The following is a 16,875-nucleotide window of genomic DNA, read 5'->3' as shown; positions in this document are numbered from 1 at the left end:
CGTCTCAAATTTGTTTTGTTTTGATTTAAGTTTCCACGAGTTTCAATCCAAATTCACGCAAAACATGAAGATAAATCGAACGAAACGTGCTCAAAAACATTTGGCATTCTTCTGCAACAACTTTGGCTTTCGAGAACCTTATCAAATCCTCATCGATGGAACATTTTGCTTTAATGCGATAAAGGTAAATGTAATTTTTAATCCGATTTTTCATAATTTACAAAAAAAAATCTCTTTTTTAGAACAACATTCAAATCGTTCAACAACTGAAAAAGTATCTACAAACGGAAATTAAACCTCTGACGACTGCTTGTTGCATCATCGAATCCGAACAGCTCGGCAACAAATTCCAAACTACGACAAAACTTTTGAAAGACTTCAAGATTCATCAATGTGGACATGAGAAAAATCCGATTCCCGGTTCAAAATGTTTCAAATCAATGGCAAAGAAGAGTCATTACATTATCGCCACGCAAGACAGAGACTTACAGGATTGGATAAGACTTCAAGCAGGGATTCCGTTGATTTATTTGCATCAAGTAGCGCCAATTTTGGAAGGTCCGTCAGAGAGATCGTTGAAAAAAGTGGATAAAGTAACGGAAAAAGTTATAAATGTGTCCAAAATTCAAGAAGAACGACTAAACTTTTACAAGAAAAAGGAAGGTTTGATCAAGGAAGAGACAAAAACGCCACCAAAGAAGCGAAAAGTCAAAGGAGGACCAAATCCGTTGTCGTGCAAGAAGAAAAAGACACCCAAAGGCACTGAAGAACACACAAAAAATCCTGTCAAAAATGGAAAAGTTGAAAAGAAGCCTCGAAAACGTATTAAAATTCCGAAACACGTGAAAGAACTTCTCACAAATAATTCGGAATAAACTTTGAAATTTATTTATAATTTTAATTTCTTAATTTCATCCATTTTGAAGTCAATTCTCAAAGCTAAAATCGTTCTCATTTCATTTCTAGTCAAGCGCCATGTTGTACCTTGTTCCAGCGGATCATAAAAATCCAAAACATCAGCAACTTTTTCGACATTTAGCAACGTTGCAATTTGTGTGAGACGTGTAAGTTTATCTCGTACCGCCCAAGAAGCAATATTCGTAAAATATGATCCAAGAGTTCGGATTTCCTGATCCAGTACTATACTGCCAAGCTACAAAAAACAAAAAATTAAGATCAATCTCGAATTGGTGACCTTTGCAAATTTTCAATACTTACTCGATTGTAGGTGCATTTCTTGATAGCTCTTTCCATTCTCACCGTCACGTCAGTCACAACGATGTCAATAAGTGCCTCGTACGTGCTTTGGGTCAGCTGTGATTTGAAGGAATTCAAAAATTCATCTAGTTGCACAATCAAGGATTGCACAAAAGTCTCGCTCGATTCGTAAATTGCGTGTTCCTCATCACTCAACATATGGTTATGCGATTGGAATTGGTCGACCCACGGATGAATGCGAGGTTTCACAGCACTCGATCGTAATTGCTGCATCCCGAAGTCGATAACAGCTTTTAATGAATCACTAAAACTCTTTAAGCCCGACAAACATGATTCAAGAATTTCGTTTTCTCGTTGCGTAATTGCGGGGAATGTGTTGTGAGCCTCTTCACTCATCATTTTCCACAAAGTATCAATGAATTCCAAACTTTTGTCGGCATTGTTGAGTTGCACGATGAAATTAGTTCTCGCTTGCTCGGCATCACTCGTTTGAATGCGACCTTGTTGGATGCTGCTCTGGAATGCATTGTAGGCTTGCGCAAGATCAATGTATCCCGAGGGATACCCGGCTTTTAAAGGCACTCGCAAGGCATTGAGGAAATCTTGATCCAAGCAGCTGGCGGCGTTGTTAATAACGGCACAAACCCCGTCGAAAGATTGCGTGCCAATGGAACGTCGAATACATTTTCGCACGATAAAGAAGACATCGTCAATCATACTAGAGTTTTGTTGCCCAGCTTCGTACGAATCTAAGGAAATTGCTTTGAGAACACTTTCTTCCATGAAATAGCGTTCAAGTTGGAGATACGTGCTAATAAGCTCTTGCATCTGCGTTCGAAGACCGGATTTACGAATAGAATTTTCTAAATTTGTACGACGAGCTTCCTTTTCTTCTTCTGTTAGGGTACTTGCTTCAAGATCGTTCTAAAAAAAATGAGAAAATTTTAATTTTTAATTCAATTTCACAAGGAAAAACTTACATTAACTCTCTTTTTGATGAATTTTATGTACAACTCTGCCCTTGAATGCATAATTGTAATTTCATTTATCAACACATCGACATCTTTCGCACTTAATTTGTCCACAGAACCTCCCGATGGCTTCCTATAATGCCCTGCATTGGTGTTTGATGTGCTGCTTCCCTTACTGTAATCATTTATCTGAGCAATTCGACGTGAAATTTGTCGATTATTCTTGAATTCTGTCACTAATTTCCGTATTTCGTTGTCGCATTCTTGTTGCAAAAGCACAGCAACTTGACTCAAACGTCCATAACCGTAATAAGTTTCAATTAGCGGTTGATTAGTTTCCACAACACGAGCTAAAGTCTCCAACAACACCGTCATTGTATCAGCAAAGGCTATCGGCATTCTCTTTTCCGCCTTTGCTTGGTCCATACTTGATCGCAACTCCTTCTCCGCTCTCGATTGCAACTTTGTACAAATATAATTGAAGAATTTCTCGATACCCTCATCGTGCATTCCAAGCAAAGGGAAAATCTTAAAGAATCGTTCAACGGAAGCCATGTCATCGCGTTGCACGGCATCGTCGAATTTCAACGTCACAATTTGACGAATTTGATCCGCTGCCTTTTCCAACGTTGCAACAGCTTGACTTACGGAAGTAACTGACTCGGAAACATCGTCGGCAGTACGTTTCAGTAACGTCTTATCCATGGACAGGAAACGATTGACGTGAGCAGCTCCCTTTTCGAAATCCTCATCACGAATCGCCTGAATGACACCTTCGCTGCAAAGTTGCAAATCAATCAAGTCGTGAACGCGTTGCTGGCACTCACTAACACGAGAACGGGCTTCATCGAGACGACGAACTTTGGCACTGACATTTTCAGCTAATTCTGCTGTCGAGACGAGGCGTTCGGAGAGCTTTTTGGTTTCGGAATGCGCTGTCGATAGAACCACCATGGATTTTCCGATGCCGAGAATACGAGCTTCGACTTGACATTGTTTCGAAAGGATGTTTTGCAGGCGTTTGTTGATGTCCTGTGGAATTTTACGAAAATTTTCGGTAAATATTGACGTGTCATTAATTTGAAAAATTTAAATTAACGTACCTCTAAAGTTTCAGAAGGTTCAGATGGGGGAAGGGCATCTTTAGCTTGAGCAACTTCGACAGACATTTTGCAGGGAAAATCCTCGAGCCTTGTTGATTTTAAGGATTTTTTAGCTCTTGTTTACAATTCTTTCCTTGGAATGACAGTTATCGAAACCTATTGCACTTTCAATCGTCTCCAGATTTTTGAAAATTTAAGAAATTAGTCGTTAAAATTTTGCACCATGCAGAAATTATTTCATCGATTCTATTTATTTTAAAGTCATAAAAAAGAGCTTTCTATGTTGATATGTTAACTAACAAGAACTACATGCTAGTTTCACAGTACTGATTCCATTTAAAAAAATAAATATCCTTTAGTGACAACTGACAAGTATCAATTCTTCCATTTGTACTGTCAAAAATCATAATTTTACATTTTTTCAGTTATGGGCTTCCACAAGCTGGTTCTTCCGCTTCAAAGAATATTTTGCATTCCAAATATTCTACATGATCAGTAAGTAAGCACCAATCACTCTGATTTTTTTTGACATTCATATTAAGTAACTCTTTAGTTCTTCTTGGAGATATGCATGGTAAAAATGGATTCACATGATTCGACAGATTTCTTCCATTTGTACTGTCAAAAATCATAATTTTACATTTTTTTCAGATATGGGCTTCCACAAAGGACATGTTCTGCTGTTTCTTCCGCTTCAAAGAATATTTTGCATTCGAAATATTCTACATGATCAGTAAGGAAGCAACAATCACTCTGATTTTTTTGACATTCATATTAAGTAACTCTTTAGTTCTTCTTGGAGATATGCATAGGCGCGAGACAAACATGGATTCAGGCATGATTCGAGACACCAGATTTCATTTTTAATTTTCAATATTTTTCAAATTTTAAAATTATTGTTCATGGAATATGATTAGAAATAGCCAAAGGAAGTATCAAAACACAAAATTTCCTCAAAAAATTGATTTTTGACAATTTTTAGAGATTTTTTGAAAATTGTCTCAACCTTTTTTGGTATCGCAAATTACGATGAGAAAAATTGTCTTAAAAAGTTAATTTTATAAAGTATTTTCTAAACTCTTAGAAATCATCTCATCAATTCTATTCGGTATTAAAAAATTAATCATAAGACCAATCATATGTTCAAAAATTAATTTTTAATCACCTTCACATTGATATTATTGGCTTAAAATTATTAATATATTTGATTATTTGGGCTCAAAATATGAATTTTCAATGGAATTTTTAGAGCTTAAACCGTAAATTCCTGAATATTCCATTAAAAATTCATATTTTGAACCCAAATTAACGAATATGTTATTATTATAAACCAATAACATGAAAATAAACTATTGAAGACACTTCTAATTATTGCATTAACGGACAATAAATAAGACACAAAAAAAAATGTCTGCATTATAGCTCAATTAACTCAAGTTCATCTCAAAACCGACAAAAAAAATCGTTCACGAATGTTCTCATCGGAACAAATTACCCGTCTAATTATGTAAGAATTGCACGCTTACCTGAAAAACAAAGCAAGGATCTATGATTTAATAGCAACAAATTGTACTTACTTACCTACCATATGATGTTGAACATAATGAGAATGAATTGCCAGCTTCAAAAAAGTCGGTAATCGTGTATGTTTTGATTACATTAAAAATAAATATTTTTTTTCGTAGATCTTGCAGACCTTGTATTCGAGTGATTAACCTGTAGTGTGTGAATGATTTTACTGAATGATTGTGTAAAAAAACGAAGATGACCTATATTAAGCACTCTGTACCTAAAGATATTTTTGTTTATTGAGAGCTTGCCAATTCATGTCACATCAAGAATTTTAAAAGATTTTTATCTCGAGATGTCTGTCTGTCAATCGTTGAGCATTTTTACGCACAAAAAAAAACAAATTGTTGCAAAAATTGTTTTATCAATGTCAACCACCTTTGAACTCTTTCCGTGTTAAAAAGCAACATTTTTTGTTTGTTTTTCATTTAATTTATTTAATGATAGACTTCTTTTATGTTTTTCTCTCTTAATGACTTAACCTGTAGACTTTTCTTGTTTTTTTTAGAGTGTAAGTCACCTTGGAAACTTTTCAAAATTTGCCGTTCTTAAAAAAATTGATAAAGTAAAAAAAAATCAATCAAGTTTTTTTGATGGTCAACTGATGCAACAAGTGGTAAGTATTTTTTAACTGTAAAATGAAAGTGAATTAATATAAGAGTCATGAAGTTACATCGACATGTAACGACCCATTCATATGCAAATTAAAAACATGTTTTCCATTATTATTTCTGCATATTAACAAAAGCTTCGTGTCATTGTCAAAAGTGCAATAAAATTGCACGAAATTTTTTTTCTTGGTGTCGTTGTGTGAGGTTCGTCACTTATTGGCAAACGCTCTTTCGTTTGAAGAAAAAAACCATGTTTAATAAAAAAAAACAATAATAATAACAACAAAGCACTTGCAGAAAATAATAAATTGCAAAACATTAAATACATTCACTTTCGCCTGTCTATTGATTTAGACGCTCTGACTTGGGTCATATGAGAGATGCATTATGCATTTGATGCAGTAATGAGAAAAATGTTTCAACTCGTCGCCGAGAACATGCAAAAAAAAATATCTAGTTCAAATATGAAAGGATACATTAAATATAAATAAATAAATATGTTAATTGTACCAGTCTATGATGTTTCTCGTTGTACAAAATTAATAATAATCGTAAATATATGCTATTTGTTGTGATTTACAGACACGATTGTACGCCAGACAATTGAATATACATGAAGAAGGAGAGTTATGAGTATTAAGAAAGGTATTTTTTTCCATAAAAGACATACTTGGACATTCCGACCCATCATATCCACAATGGTTTTTTGTAAAAATTTCACTTTCGTTTATCTTTTGAAGGAGCATATTATGCTGTGCAGTGACGTTTTTATAGTCATATTTATAAAATCACATTTCAACGTGCTTTATAGTAATGGATCGCGATAAAGAGTGGCTTTTAAAGAGTTGAAGACAATTGCCTTTCTTCATGTATGAAATATGTTTAAAGAGACATTTCGAACGTGTTTGTGGAAGATTTACGGGTTTAGGAGGTCTGTCCGTTATTAGAGGTAAGTAATTAAAATTTAACTCAAAGTAATAATTTTTCTATTTTAGTGAAATCTGGGCCTTCAAGAGTTTATAAAATCTTGTGTGTAACTTAAGTATAGTCAGTTCATGTAAATTATTTCGTTGGAATAAAACATCATTAGATTATATGGTCAAGAAGTTGATAAGAAAATTAATGGTTGGCTTGAGAAATGGAAAATTTACTTGTTCTTTGAGCTTTGGTATTTCCACAAATGACGAGGAATATTAACAAGATTTGATGATTTCGGATGAAGAAGTCTATAATACTGCATAATACGGCTGCAATTCAAGGGCAAATCACATGAAAGACAACATTTTACTGGGAGGTAATTTGAACTTGTATATGTTTTGTCGAAGCCCTGATGTTGCTCTTTGTTAATTTTGTGTATTTTTGTTTCCGGTGGCCATCACAAGAAGGATGCAGGACTCTGAGAAAGATGACGAAGCACTGCGAATAAATGTTTTTTTTTTTTGAAAAGATGGATTTTTTATGCCGGCGGATTCTCCAATGGCTTTTTCGCCCCAAATGAAAATTAGTTTTTATGTAGCAAAGGGCTTTAAACCTGTTGTTGCAATAAATAAGTAAAATAAAAAATACAGATAACTCTATTGTTAGAGCTTCCGTGTGAAAATCCAGCCAGGATCTAGGAATATTTCTGATGTCATTCTTTAATATTATTATCGTTGGATTCATAGAAAATCTATTCAAGCTCTTAATCTTAATTTTTGTTTTCCGAGAAAGCTCTTAGAATTAATGAAATTTAAGTTATGATACTGACTTATGATTTAATAATTATATAACTTAACTCAATATTTACGTTATTTTGTAAAATCAATTAAAATTAGAGTATAAATCGAAAATTTTTTGGACTCTAAGCATTTTATTATAATTTTTTTTATTGATCTGAAGTTTTTTTTTTATTTTTTCTAACTTTTAGAAGTTGTTTCATCGATTTTTTTCAATCTTTGCGAGACAAAATCTGTTTTTTGAAATTTTATTAAAAGTTTTTAACTTTTTTTATGGAGATTCTCTAAAGTTGACAAAAAAATACTTTTTTTTCGATAAATTATTTTTTTAATTAGGCATTTTAAATTTAAAAATTTAATTTATAAAAGTCAATTTCAAAAAAGTTCTCTTAAATTAAGCTCACAAGCCAAAACTCAAGCAATTTCACTTAAAATGCGCTCTCATAACTCAACTCTTTTTACTGCACATTAGCTCTTTTTCAATTTTCTTTTTACTTATTTAATTGCCTTATTCATAGCACGTTTTCTTTTGTGTGTTAAAAATATTTTCAAACTCTTCTTTTGAATAGAGACTTCGTTACATAACACGTCTTCACACTTAAATCATCTCCTCTTTTATTCTCGTCAGTTGCGCCAAGTTGACCCTTTTTCACATGATATTACACCAAGTAATAAATACCTAATAATTGAATAATTGCGAGATTTACCAATCAAATTGAACTCAATCAAACTCTTCTTCTTCTTCAAATTATTTAATATTTGTTGAGCAATTTATACTTTTTACCTAATTCCCAACGAAATTCATCGTAAACAAACTGCATTTTTTTTTTGTTTGACCAAGTCCATGACATTTAATGATGCGGTAACAACTACTTTTTGTCATAATATTTGCTAAACACATTAAATCAATACTAAATTGTAATTGGAGAAAGTGTCGTATTCGTGAGGAATAATTTGTCAGACGTGTAATTTCGCATGTGTTTTTGTGTAGCTAATCAAACGAAAACAAACAAAAAAAAAATTAAAAGTTGATTATTATTTAAACATGTTATCATAATAATATTAACAATAAAAACGAAAAAAAAAAACAATGAACTTACAGATTTCACATCATAGGCGCCCTTTCTCAATCCGAAAATATGCATGAGAAAAATATCAATGAAATTCATTAATAATAAAGTATAACGTTCACTTCACGCAACCAACAAAGAAGAAAATATTTGTGGAAAAATTGCTGGTTGTAATAACTTATTGTTGTTACCGCAATAAGCCAATAAATGATTCCATTCATGTATTTTTAATCGACTCGCTTTGTCGTGTTATTTATTTTTTTTCTACTACAACAAAGACATTGAACTTATCAATTTTGCGGAATAACTTTTTGACAATGAATTTTATTTTTTTTATAAAAAAAAAATCTGAAATTCGTAATTATGGGAACTACAAAAAAAAATATTGAAAAGTTAACCATCTAAAATAATTTTTTGGTAAATATTTCACACTCTGGCAAACATTTTTGAATAATTAATAAAAAAAAAAAACAATTTTTTTCTTATTTTTTTATGATTTTCCGGTAGTAATTAAAAATTGAAATCAATAAATGACTCAGGATATTTTTGGAGTGCATTTTAAATGTGGATTTGCATAATCTTTAGTGGAAAAAAACTTTTGTTCCGCACTTCCTATCTCTCGGATGATGAGTCTTTGATGACTATATTGTTATTGTACTAGTTCTGACACGATGACACAAACCTGTTTAATCTAAACAGCAATGATTTGACAAAAAATTTACATCCTTAATAGATAGACAAGTCATGCATTTTCTACGAAAAAAAATAAAAATAAAAAAATTCATTAAAATAATAAACATAAAGTTGATTGATCTGTCAATAAAATAAATCTGCGCGACTCGCGATGATAATTAAGTGTGTTAGGGTCACTCACAACATTGTGTCACATAATTTTTGTTTATCAAATATTCATCAGCATCATGAGGGCAAACATATCATTATAACGAGCGCGATTCTTGCATAATATGTATGTTGAAATTAATTCATTTATAATTTAAATACACACCGGTATATGCAAATTCCGGTAAAAAACGTAAAAAATTATAGGTAACGAATATTTTTCTGAATGTTTTTGCAAAATGCATCACTGAGCATCATCAGTACATATCGCAAAAAGTCCATTTAATGTCATTGATTACCGTTTTTGCAGCATTAAAAAATTAAAATTAATCGAAAAACGGGGAATTTGACGAACTCACGACGAAACATCGAGAGTGTGATGGTAGGAGAACGAGGAAGGGGAGACAATTGAACATAAAAATCACTCAACAACCCACTCTCTACGCTTGAAAAATTATATTATTTCCTCTTCTTAGCCACCGATCGTCACGAAACACCGTGCTGGTACCGCGCAAATGAGTGGCTTTAGCTGCACGATGCTGAGTTGCTGCCGTCTGTTTGGATTATTGAAATGTATATCTTCTCAGAAAATTGCAGAAGGGCATCTAGGCCAGCTATAAACACACAACAGGCACACAATTAAATCAGTTTTAATTTAGACTTTGGTTCGATAACATTGCCTCCTGCCTCGAACACATATTTTTGTGAAATACGAGCCTTGTGCTTTAAAAATAAGAGTTTATTTAATTTATTTTTTTTTTAAATAATTACCGACTTTGCTAAAATAGCAGGTAAGTTAAAATAAAAGTGAATATTATTTTCTTAAAAAAATATTTAAAAAAAAATAAGAAGGCCAGACAGGCAAATAAGATAAAAAAAAAACAAAAAAATCGATCTCAAAAGAAAAAGAAAGGAAATTTCACATGAATTCGTGCACAGAATAAAAAAGAGAGAAGCAATTATACGTCCAGAGCACATATCATTATTATTAACAAGTATGTAAACCTGTAAATCTGCTCGCCAAATAAGACGAAAAAAAAAACGATCTAAAATAAATAAAAGTATAAAAAAATGCCATATAAAGTGCTCGTGGAAAAAGTGAATGAAGAAAGGTGACAATACAAACAAGGCGCGTAAATAAAACCACACGAAATAAAAAAAAAACAAAGTTATTTACTATCGACGACGACGACGACGTAAAAGACGAAGAAGAGAGTGTTTTTTGTGAAATTTATTGTTGGTGTGTTCCGTTTTTTTTTCGCTGTGCGCAAAAGTAAAAATAATTGGCACAAACAAGTGCAACATTCCATGGCTTTAATTGATGATGATGGCAATCATCGTGCCAAAGCTGGAAAGGCCATATATTTATGAATGAATGAATTGATTGACAATGATAATGACAGTGCGGTGGCAACTTAAACTCGATTAAAATACCACTCTAAGCTAAGAGCGAAGAAAGTAAGTTTTTAATGTGCCGTTATTAGCAGGGCTTGACAGGAAGTATTGTCGAACGTGTGCGATCACGAGAAACTTTTGTTTTTTTTTATCAGGAAATTATTTGAAAGTTTTTTTTTCAAAAATCATATTTATTTATTTTTTGGAAAAAATATCCAAAATTATCCTCAAAATATTTTTTAAGAAAAAATTCGTTAATTTTAACGAGATAATTAACAGAAAATAAATTTTAAATTAAAATTAAGGCCGCTCCAAATAAAATTCAAAAATAAAGTCCAAAATTTTTGAAAATAAAATGGGGGGGCAAAATAAAAATAAATTATTTTTATAAAATAAATAATAAATTTTTTTTTTAATTTAATTTTTAAATAATTTTTAATTTCTATTGCTTCTTTGAAATCGAAAAGAGACTTTTTTTTATCAAAAATGGACTATTTTCTTGTAAAATTTATTTATTTTATTTTTTCAATAGAATTGCAATATTTTTTAAAATATAAAATTAATTTTTTAAAATTTTCTTAAGCAAGAATTTTAAATATTTTCATTGATAAAATTAATTATTTAATTTATTTATTGATAAAATTAATTATTTAATTTATTTAATATTAAAAAAAAAAAAAAATTTGTTTCTTAAAAAATTTAAAAAAAACCACAAAAGTTAAATATAACTGAAATAATTAAATTAAGAATAAATTAATAATTAATTTATTTTATTAATCATTAAAAATAATTTTAATTTAAATTAAATTTTAAAATCCTCTGAATTTTATTCTGAATTTAAAATTAAAATATTAAAGCAGAAGAATATTTTTTCGAGCCCTGTTCAATAACCATTATCACGATGTAGAAAACAAGATAAAATTTTATTGTTTCTTAAGGTAATATAGATGTTGTGACGCGTTATGAGAGTAAAAGTAGAGTGAAATATGGCAGTAAAAACATTGATTGATGTGTAACTTACACACATTTACTTTTAAATTCACTCCAAAGTGATCGTTTTTCAAAAACATCTCAAAGGTCAGTGCGCTGCAACGATATCAAAACATCACGAACATCACTTCTTTTTTATCAAAAAATTACCTCAGGGCATTCGTAGACTTTTTAAAAAGAAATTGAAAGTTGTTTTGCACCTGTTCAATTTATGACTACTTAGACGCGACTCGATCTTGTAAAAATTGAAGATTTGTGTTTTGGATCAATAAAAATCGCAAATAATAAAATTGCAAAATTGAGTGTGAATTCGATAACAATGAGGAGAAATTCCGCTAATTATAACGTTCAACGATTACCGGATTAAAATTGAGTTTTTGCACGCGGGTTTTTTTTTCTCGCGCGCGCTCCAATGAGACAGCATCAGCGATCATTGACGTTATAATTGCTCGTTATTGATGTGCTCGAACCCATTCAAATTAACATTTCTTTATGTATTTATTTAGAATAGACTTCCATTGAAATAATGAGTCAATCAGAAGAACAGTTAATCATGGCGAGGCAGCGATGCGTGTCATGTAGAATTGATTTGACGAGATTGATGAAAAAATAATATTGAATAATTACTGAAGCGTTAACAGTATTCTAGAGTAACAATTTATCTAAAATGACGTAAGAAATAGAATACTTTGTAGTTTTCTCGCAAACGAACACTCTTACTTTGAAAACTTTCGATCTACTAAGCTTTCACATGTAAATGCTCATGAGCGAGTCTCGACACATTACGCAGTAACGCACACACCGCAACAACAACAAAAAAGTCAATAAATAAATATTTATAATTTCTTTTTTTCATTCATTCGATTTTTTTTTTATATTTTTTTTATTTAATCGCTCGCTGCATTTCACAGCTCTTCACTCTTTATGTTCACTATGACTTAGTTAATGCTTTAGAAAGCTTGCTTGCAATATTTATCATCATATAGAAAATAAAAAAATAATTATAAAGAATACATCAAGTAACGCGACGACAACAACATTTATTAAAGACATAAATCTGTGTCACACAAAAAAAAAATACTTTTACCTTTAAAAACTTTTTTTTTCACGATTTCTTGACAAATTTGTTTTTTGAAAAATAATTTAAAAAATTTATTAAGATTCCTGAAGTTATGAAATATTAATATGTAAAAATGCTAGACGTCCCTTGACATTGACCGTCATTTGCATGAGCGTCTACTGAAGTGGTGGAATGAATCCAGTCAATCAACTAAGTCATTAATAATGCAAATTTTTAATGGAAATGAGGTAAATAAAGACACAAATATTTGTGTTTTTTACAGTTGTTTTACCGGCTTTTTAACATAATATTGATTTATTTGCATATTGAGGAAATTATTTCATGTTTACGTTTAATCCGACGTCAATGAGAGGAGTTGTGACACATTTGTTGGAAAAAATTGATATTTTAAATTATGTAACGAAGGTCAAGTTTATCGATTTTTCTGGATTTGAAGAAGAAAAATAATTAATTAATAATTTATTAAATATTTTTTAAATATTTTAATTTTTAAATTATTTTATTTTTTAATAATGTTTAAATAAATAAATTAATTAATTAAAATTATTTAAATATAAAATTAAAAAAAAATAAATTAAATTAAAAATTTAATTTAAAATATAAAATTTTAATTTAAACAATTATTTTGATGAACTTTTTGTAAGATTTTTAATAATCTTATGATTTTGCGTCATCTTAATTAAATAAATTATATTTTTTACCATTCATAGTTATTTTTAGCAAATTTTTTGAACTTTGATTTACTTACCTGAAATATTTTTTCGTTAATGAAAGATGTTGATCGTTAAATAAATACATATCCTTCGCAAACTTCAACAAAAAACAATTAACGCAAATCTTAATAAAGAAAGACAAAAAAATGTGACGTTAAACAAATGTTCATTTGAGTTTTATGCACAATTAAAAACGACATTGAGTAACTTAAACACATTAATTATGTCTAAATTTACTTGTGCAAATGTTAGAAACGACTGGAAATTTCAACGAAAATATTTTGACGTATTTTTTGGCATTATTAACATATCACGGAAATAACTTGAACATCTTAATGAACGAAATAATAACAAAATTAAGGCTGCATTTTTAATTGTTTTATTTTTTTGTAATTCAAATTGATTTTTTTTTGTTTTGAGATGACGACTAATGTTAGAATCTTTGTGTAAAATCTCGAAAATTAAATGTGTGAACGGATTTTTCTTAAAGTTATATAATAATTTTTTTTTATGAAAAAAAACAATGAATAGAATAATTTATAAAGATTTTATTTAAATATTAATTCTCAAGCAAGTATAGCAAAAATTTATTTTTTTTTTGTTGTAGAAAAAAAGCATGACAAATTTTTAATTAAATATTATTTTGTATGTTTATTTTTTTTTTTTTTAAAAATCTGGAGAAAGTATTCAATTCACATATAAAAAGAAACAAATAGTACCGTTAATTAATAAATGTTGACATGCGACCAGCTAAGCAAGTTTCTCGTTTATTTACTGAAAAAATAAAATTTTCCATTAAAATTAGTAATATTACGTTATGTTAGCTTATCATTAAAATTTATTGTTTCCGTGCCTAAAATTTGCAAAAAATATAAAAATAATATTTTGACGCATTTAAACAAAAAAGCTTAGAATAAACAAAGAAAAATAAATATTCAAAGCATTCAAAAAGATGAGACCTTGGATTATTCGAATGTGATGTGACAAAAAATGCATCCCACTTTATTTTTTAGCAGCATCTGAAGAAGTTGATAGTCATAAAAAGCAGATTTGTGTTTTTTATCGGCTAGACAATAAAAAAAATTATTCTTCTTCAAAATCGTGACAAAAATAAAAATAACAAGGAAGAGTCATTCAATCAAAAAATTTTATATAAAAAAAATTATTTATAAATATTTAAACAATATTTTGGTGTGAAGCGGGCGCAAAAAGATATAAAACCAGATTAGTGTTAAATGAATCACTTAATTAATACCTCATCAAAACAACTTCCGACTGATGTTCCGTCTTAACTTTAATTTAATCAAGAAGCCGTGAAAATTTGTTTTTTATACATTTTTCGTATTTAGTTTTTTTTTCGGAAGATTAATTGAGGTATTTTACCTGAATTTTAATTTGATAAAAAAAATATCTAAAAATTGTTTTATTTAATTTTTTTTATTTTATTAAAAAATAATTTTCAATTTTATTTATTTTAATAAAATTAAAATTCTAATAATTTTTATTTTTATTCTATTAAAAAAAAATAAATAAAATAAATAAATATATAAATAAAATAAAATAAATTTAAAATTAGGTAAATAATAAATTTATTAAAAAAAGCTTAAAAAAATAAAATTGTTTTTTTTATTATTTTTGAAAAAAAAAATATTTGACAAAAATAAAAATTATAAATAGGTCATAATAATAAAAAAAATAATTAAAAATTTCTCTATCAATGTTACCGCTATTGTTCAAAATCATCAAACTCTACTCATTAACATATTTCAACAACAAATAATTGCTTAACATCAAAAAGTGACAACAATTGAATCATTTCGTCGTTGCTCTTTTCATTCTTTAAAAATTTTTATTTATTAAGTAACGCATAAAAATTGTATATTTTGTGCATTCACATGTTAATTTTGTGCTATTTTCCCAAAAAATCTACAAAAAAATAAAATAATAAAAAATTTTGTCATTCATTCTCTTTTTTCAAGGGAAATGTTAATGAGAACTTGTCATTTTTATAGAATTGTGCATATTTTTTTTATAAATTATTAATTTGGACCGTTATGAAGGTTACTCTTAATGAACTTATCATGTTGAGCGCATCGTTTCAATAGGTCAAGAGAGAAGGGAATCATGACATTATTTTTTTAAAAAATAAATAAATAATAAAAATTAATGATTTTCGGTGATACTTTGATCAATTGCCGATGATTGAATGTCGTCAGTTAAAGTTATTTTTTTAATTGTCATCGTGAATTATTCATTGATCGTCTCTCATCGCGTAATAATTATTTTTTTTTTCGCACAAAAACCTCATTTGAACACCTGAGCTGCGTCTTGCGGTGTCTTTCAACACGAAAAAAACGAACCGGAATTGTTAACATACATTGTTTGCCCATAAACTAGCAATTATGCAGTTAATTATTATTTAAATGAATTTTATCTGAGCACGAAATGAGTAACCGCGATAACTAAATCCATAATAATTTAGTCACATAATCAATGCTGGTTGCAATTTTTCGAAAATTAATTTCACTTTTTTTTTATTTTTTTTTTTCAGAAATGTCTGTCCTCCGGACAATTACCTTACTTGCCTTGGGTGCCACAATGGTACTTGCACAAAGAAGACTTGCCTTGCCAGATCCCCGTAGCTGCGCGAACCGCGTTCGACATGCGACATATCGTGATGCCCGCAACGTCGCTCACTCGTACTTCTTCAGTTGGGAACACGCTCCCACACGCACTCTCGAGGTCGATTGGTTGGATGCCCGTAACATTTGCCGCAGACACTGCATGGATGCCGTCTCCTTGGAAACTCCGCAAGAAAATGAGTTCATTAAGCAACGTATTGCACGCGGAAATGTTCGTTATATCTGGACCTCGGGTCGCAAATGTAACTTTGCTGGATGCGATCGTCCCGATTTGCAACCTCCAAATGAGAATGGATGGTTCTGGTCTGGATCTGGCGTCAAGATTGGACCAACTACGCAACGTAACACCGGAGATTGGAGTTACACTGGCGGATATGGACAAGCCCAACCCGACAATCGTGAAGCAGCTCAAGTAAGAAATTCAAAATTTGAAAAAAATTGATGAAAACTTACATGAAAAAATTTTTTTTAGGGAAATGACGAATCTTGCTTGTCGATCTTGAACAACTTCTACAATGACGGACTTAAATGGCACGATGTGTAAGTTTATTTTTTTATTTTTTAGCTCAAAATCCGAATTTCATTGAAAAATTTTTAATTTTTAGTGCTTGCCATCACTTGAAACCCTTCGTCTGTGAAGATTCCGATGAACTTTTGAACTTTGTCCGTTCCCGCAACCCCGGCATCAGATTGTAAACCATCGTTGACCAACCAGATTCGGCGCCAGTTAATTTATAACCACCCGCTTTGAGAAAAAAAAAAGAATTAAAAAATTGAGGAAAACTTTAAATTTCTTCCAAATTTTAAGAGTTTTTCTGATTTTTTATTTACTCCTTCATATCTTTCCGTTTTTGTTTTTTTTTTCATTAAGCTTAAGTAATTTATATGAAACAAAATTTGTTAGAAATTAAGAGATACAAAAATGATTATATTTTTTTTATTTTAAATAAAATATTT

At 29.9% G+C, this 16,875-nt stretch overlaps 3 protein-coding genes and 1 long non-coding RNA gene across 4 annotated transcripts; 2 read left to right on the top strand and 2 right to left on the bottom strand.

Moving 5' to 3' along the window:
* Positions 1–13: 13 nt before the first annotated feature.
* Positions 14–901, top strand: LOC134832866 (rRNA-processing protein UTP23 homolog). The gene is made up of 2 exons (XM_063847067.1): positions 14–184; positions 243–901. Exons 1-2 carry the CDS (start codon positions 65–67, stop codon positions 873–875), a joined length of 753 nt encoding a protein of 250 aa, XP_063703137.1. The 5' UTR covers positions 14–64; the 3' UTR covers positions 876–901.
* On the bottom strand, positions 890–3,426 carry LOC134832860 (conserved oligomeric Golgi complex subunit 4). Its single transcript, XM_063847061.1, has 4 exons — positions 3,293–3,426; positions 2,199–3,221; positions 1,219–2,142; positions 890–1,153 (listed from the first exon to the last, which is right to left on the bottom strand). The coding sequence occupies exons 1-4, from the start codon at positions 3,356–3,358 to the stop codon at positions 890–892; spliced, it is 2,277 nt and encodes a 758-aa protein (XP_063703131.1). The 5' UTR covers positions 3,359–3,426.
* A 5,552-nt stretch (positions 3,427–8,978) lies between these two features.
* LOC134831167 (uncharacterized) lies at positions 8,979–11,702 on the bottom strand. Its single transcript, XR_010161988.1, has 3 exons — positions 11,633–11,702; positions 11,524–11,578; positions 8,979–9,010 (listed from the first exon to the last, which is right to left on the bottom strand). It is a non-coding gene; the product is annotated as an uncharacterized LOC134831167 (long non-coding RNA).
* Positions 9,758–16,748, top strand: LOC134831165 (uncharacterized). The gene is made up of 4 exons (XM_063844826.1): positions 9,758–9,888; positions 15,828–16,330; positions 16,391–16,458; positions 16,524–16,748. The coding sequence occupies exons 2-4, from the start codon at positions 15,830–15,832 to the stop codon at positions 16,612–16,614; spliced, it is 660 nt and encodes a 219-aa protein (XP_063700896.1). The 5' UTR covers positions 9,758–9,888; positions 15,828–15,829; the 3' UTR covers positions 16,615–16,748.
* The last annotated feature ends 127 nt before the right edge of the window (positions 16,749–16,875 follow it).

Source organism: Culicoides brevitarsis, chromosome 2 (genome assembly GCF_036172545.1).
Source record: "Culicoides brevitarsis isolate CSIRO-B50_1 chromosome 2, AGI_CSIRO_Cbre_v1, whole genome shotgun sequence".
Classification (NCBI taxonomy): domain Eukaryota; kingdom Metazoa; phylum Arthropoda; class Insecta; order Diptera; family Ceratopogonidae; genus Culicoides; species Culicoides brevitarsis.
The sequence above is the reverse complement of the archived record's forward strand: the minus strand, read 5'-3'. Positions and strand labels throughout refer to the sequence as shown.